General features: G+C 30.2%; 1 protein-coding gene across 1 annotated transcript; it reads left to right on the top strand.

Moving 5' to 3' along the window:
• Positions 1-208: 208 nt before the first annotated feature.
• LOC108745854 (probable RNA polymerase II nuclear localization protein SLC7A6OS) lies at positions 209-2,844 on the top strand. Its single transcript, XM_018482250.1, is given in 3 exon segments — positions 209-484; positions 1,559-1,831; positions 2,392-2,844. Coding segments are annotated over 3 exon segments (879 nt in total). The 5' UTR covers positions 209-331.
• The last annotated feature ends 3,039 nt before the right edge of the window (positions 2,845-5,883 follow it).

A 5,883-nucleotide genomic window follows, 5' to 3' on the forward strand; every position in this document is an offset into this window, starting at 1 on the left:
TATTTCTGAATTGAATATTGAATATTTCTGAAAAATCAATCAGGCAACAGGAAATGACGAGCTGTCCAATCAGAGCTTTGATGTATAAGTTTGATATTATATCCCAGAGTTCTGATTGGACAGTTCATTAATCCCTATTCACTGTGCCTATTGCCTGTGCCTATTGTGTTTAAGCCTACAGACATACTGCAAAGAAGGTTAGGTTAAAGCAAAGCATAAGCAAGTCATCCCAAGTCCGAGAAAATCACGAACGTTTACTTTTTATTTTAAATTGCATTGTGCGTAGATTAATGTGGATTATTGTGACTTGACATTACATTTCGCGTTGAAAATGGCTGCAATTTTACGTGTAAAACGAAAAAATACCGATTCTCCACTGGACGCGTTGGTAATTGCATGTAAACGCTCAAAAACTGAGGGCTCCATTTCGGACACCTCACCTGTGGAAACCATTGTTCAGTTTGCTGGCACCCTTACAGATCCGGTGAGAATCTGATGTTTTATATATTTTGATTAATGCGATTAATTGCGATTTGATTGCAAATTTTCTTCTGAAGATATACTTCACTGACAGATTACATTTTAGGTTAGGTTGGTATATTGCAGTTAATTGTGAAACTTCTAGAATCTTAAAAAGACTGTTGTAGAATTTACTTAGGGTCGGCAGAAATGAGTCAACTGATTCACAGATTCACACCTCATTTGCAGTTTAGATACATATGTTGTCGCATAGAAGAAACACTGCCGTGAAACTTCTTTTATTTATTTATATTTTACAAATCTACGGTACCTGCTAAAAAGTAGAATTTTATAATTTTGGTTTTAAAAATGTTATAATAAATAAAGTAATTCGTCTCTTAGCTATACATGTCTTTATATTATTATTTTATGTCCTAGAAATAATATTGTGTCTTGAAACTTTTCTTTGTTTATGAAGCTACAAAGACGAGTACAGAACCGGTTTTACAGTTTAATTTTTAATAAAATATAATAAAATCTACACTTCAAGTATAATGCAACAATATAGAAGATTAAGTAAGATATTAGAGTACAAATTTTTATTTCAATCTTTTAAAAAAATATACTATGTATGTGCTTTGACTTTCCTGATTATGAATATTGTAATTACAGTAACTTTCTTAATACTTTAATCATAGTTTCAGCATAAAAAAATTTATCTTCGACAGAGGTCATTAAATAGTCTTTCTTGTCGTCCAGTTCCTGTAATAATTATTATAATTATAACTTTAAGCATAATAAAAATACATAATTATAATATAATATATATTATATAATAATAATATATATGTATATGATTAGATATATATACATATATTGTTATTATTGTTGTTACTATTATTATAAAAATACTATCCTGTCATAGAGCTCTAGGTATATAAAATTAAATTTAGACTCATTGTAAAATGTATTTTAAATCTAGAGTTCTAGCCTGTCGACTCTTAAGAAAATTATATCAGCAAAAAAGAAAGGAAAAAAAGGAAGGAAAAGAAAGAAACAGATTTATTGAAAAACTTAAAAGATATATTGAATATTTTAGACCGAAAATGTCACAAAGCACGTGGGTAAGTTTCTGGACAAGGAAAATCTCAAAGCTAGTGTCAAGAGAGTGTCTGATAGTGATTATCCTGCAAATATTTCTGGAAAAATACCTAAATGGATAGATGACAGATACAAAGTTACTGATTACCAATCACTAGATACATCGAATGATCCAGAGTTTAAGGATATGAATATGGTACTCATAGATGTGGAAGACCTCTTTAGTGTTCATTGTCAGACAACAGAAGAGCAAGTGAAGGATGTTCCAGAGGCAAGTCATGACAATCAAAATTTTTTGTGTAAAAAAACTCACTTACTGGTATTTACGATATACAATGGAGTTAAAGGTCCTTGTCAAGTAGACCTTGTTTTATATATTATTATTAGAATATATTAAGTACTTCTATACTATAGGCCTATTCGTTCTTGAAGTAATTAGTATACACTACTACTATAAATTGGAGTGAAATAAGTAAAGTTTGTTTTATTTCAACTTATTGCACCAGAACTTTCTTCGAAGAAAAACCGGCTTTAGATTTTTATTTATTCTTTATTTTGTCAATACAATAAAATTATTAACTTTGGCAGCTATTTTATATATATGTATATTGTATTGATAATAATAAAGAATAATAAAGAAAAGTACTTCATATATTAGTTTTATATATTAAAAATGAATGCAGAGACAAATAAGAGACAAGGCAAAAATAAAATATTTTTTATAATGTGTGTATGATATAAATTAAAAATAAAATTAGTATTTGAACTAAGTAAAATTTATATGTATATAGAATGTATGAACAGATATATAATACAAGATATATGTTTCAGGAGGAGCTTCACAATTATGTATATGATTTGTATTGTGCACAAACTTGTAAGGAGTGGTTTGAAAATGATGAGAATAATATATTGGTACTACGACCAGATTACTTAGATTCAGTAGAGTTTGAACAAGATGATCAATCTTCGGATTCTAATGCAGAATCAAATTGGAGAAATGATTATCCCGATACAGATCCTGATCGTAGATCTGAATCATCATTGAGTGATTATCTCGATATTTTCAACGACGACAATGAATGTTATGAATATAGAAGAACTAAAGATATTTTTGATGTTCTATTTCGCAAAAGAAACGAAGAGAGCATTAGTTCACACAGCGATTTGGAGAGTATGTCAGATGAAGATGAAATATCTTCTAATGAAGAAACATCAGATGACGAAAGGACGGAAGAGAAATTCCATACATTGTCAATAAATGATTAAGACATCTATCCATAATCTGAAAATTTTTCAAACTAGGAAACAAAAAAGGAATGAATTCATGGTGAATTCGGTCAGTCGCACTACACTGGATAATGCATATTAAAGGCTACTTTATGTAAAATATCTAAATGCATAATATAATCTATAATATTACAGTGAAATAATACATGTATATTCTTAATAACAATATTAAATGTTTAATCGTTTTAAATATTTATGTACTTTTACATTTGCTGATTTCATGTATAGTACCTTTTATAGTATGCACTAATTTAATGTAATGCATGTGACTGAATTCTGTTGAATACTCGTTAACATGTATCTTCGCATATTTCTAGATGTATATATCAAATATCTTGTTGAATATGTATTTCCTAATAAACAATCCTTTTAGCTTACATTTTAGTTTTCCTTCGTGTTTTTCTTTGCAAAAAAAAGTGAATTGTAAATGGCATAAAGTTTTATTTGTATGTTTATATATATTTATTACAGACTTTTCTTCTATAGATATATATCTCGCGTGTAAAATCCGTTTATCAAAATAAGAACAGCAAAAAGAAGTAAGCTTAGAGAGGGGATCGATCACGTAAAATCAACGAAAAAAAATACTTTTCGTCGTTTCAAATCAAAGTTTAATTCAATCTAATTTCACGATCTATTTTATAACACGAATCAAAAGATAGAGAAATCATTGATTGAACGTAATTGTAAAAATTGAGAAGGAACTACGAGGTTTTGTCTAGTTCGCGAAAGGATCCGCTTCCAGGAGAAGCTTAAGCGATCGATCCCCGGGAGAATGTTGCGGGGGATGTGCCTGTGTTTGAAGAAAGAATGTACTTCGTCGTCGTGGATATGGCATGTAATGATATACACCAGATTTATAGCGTATTATAACAAGTTGTTGGAAGTACCAGTTGCGTGGATTTACAAATCGTTTTCGTCACTCTCATACACACGCATGCATTCGCACACACATACGATACGCGATTAACAACATAACGTTCAACAAAAAGTTTCGTCGCTCGAAGGAAATTATCTCAAAATCTATAATGATCGAGGGAGGAAGGGGAGAGAAGGGAATAAATCCAGTCAATGTGAGACGAGATAATCTCAACGAGATTATTTGTCTCTTGCAAGAAATGCATGCTCTTCACGATTTCGCTTCTCGAAGTCTCTCATACACTCATTTTCTCTTTCTCTTTCTCTCTCTCTCTCTTTTGCGCCGTGGAATTCGTCGCGCGGACAACTATCGGTATTTTTTCATTATGTTTTTTTCCTTTTTAATTAATTAACGAGCTCGTCGTATGATATGAGTAGTACATTGCGTATACACGTAACACTGGCCTTAATTCTAATTTATATTACATTTACACGCGCCCTGCGACGAAGGGGTGGCTCGTTCCGCTTCGCGAGCACGTATGACGCTTTTGATTTTGGGGTGCACGGATCCGAGTGCGCCGATAAAAATCCATGGTGATAATGCTAAGCGAAAAAGTCATTTGGGGATCGTCTTTTTGTCGTCAAATTGCGTTCGCTGCAATATATATACAAGATATCCCAGGTTTTTAGAAAATATTTCTTATCTCGAAATTTTAAGTGTTTTTCTCGATAAACATGAGAAGTCAATCCTTCCTTTATCATTATTTAAATAGGAATATTAAATTTACAAAATCATATATATATATATATACATATTTGTCATGAAAAATAAATAGATCTTTCCGATTGATTCCTAATAACTTAAAAAATTAATAAAATTTTGTAACTTGATCCGTAAAGATTTTTTTAGATTCATGTTATATACATATTAAACTATATTATATCAAAAATTTGATAACCCATAAAATACTAAAAAATTTATTATATTTCTTATTATAAAGCATAATTATTAAATATTCTAATTATTTTGAATTCTAAAATTAAATTCAATATATTAAATTTTTTTTTCCCTTTCGGCTATCTCTTTCTCTTTCTTCAAAGATAGATAAATAATAGCTAGTAATGAATTTTTATTAAAAGATAATTCATCAAGAATAGATCTCGCTGTAAATTCATATTTTATGGTGTATTACATGTACTTTAAATTCTCCCAATGGATATTTATCGACGCATTCACGTTATTATCGCAAACGCGGGTGCGATTTTCGCGGACATGCGTAACCATTTTTTTATTTATATATAATATATATATATATATATTAAATGTCATACATTGCGTAACGTAACTTAGCAGATTCACAAGCTGAGATTGGTATCATTCATCAGGATCGCTTACTACTGTTCCGTAATACTCTACTCGCCTACTGTACAACATTTTACACTCATCGTATTTCGTTCGTAAGGTAATGTCGATTATTAATGCTACGAGATTATTGGAGAGTCATGAGATTGCACAGCAACGCCCGGATCGATCGATTATGTTGGCGTCGAGCCCAGTCGTTTTTTTTTTCATTCTCCATTTTGCTTTTCACCAATTTTTATATACAGGACGATGCGGCGTCTCGCCGATTCTTTTCGACACTCTCAAAAATTGTCTCCCGAAAACATCGAAATGACGCGACGATCGCTCAAAAAATTGCTTGCAAACAGAGTCATGTATATATAAAACGCTGGATATATATTTTTAGATATAAAACTTAATTTATGACAAAGGCTTTTATTTATAAAACAATCGATTAATTCTCGAATTCTTAATTGATATATTAACAAACAATAAATGACAATTAATGAATAAGAGAAACGAGAAACAGAAAATGATGTAACAGAAAATAAATATGTCAATATATATTATTTTACAAATTAAATTAGGTAATTAGGAAATAGATAAACAATACTAACTTATCACAAAAAACCGAAATTGAAACTTCTCCGAATTAGTTTCGTTAAATTTTATTTCATTATTGAGATATACCGTAGATTATATTTATTAACATGTCTAATGTGTTACGCTAATCATGACTCTATTTGCAACTCTTCCCTGCAAGTTCGTCCATTCTTGCAGGTGCAAGATGATGTCTAATTATACAATGTTATATATATATATATATATATAGA

Source organism: Trachymyrmex septentrionalis, unplaced genomic scaffold (assembly GCF_001594115.1).
Source record: "Trachymyrmex septentrionalis isolate Tsep2-gDNA-1 unplaced genomic scaffold, Tsep1.0 scaffold152, whole genome shotgun sequence".
NCBI lineage: Eukaryota > Metazoa > Arthropoda > Insecta > Hymenoptera > Formicidae > Trachymyrmex > Trachymyrmex septentrionalis.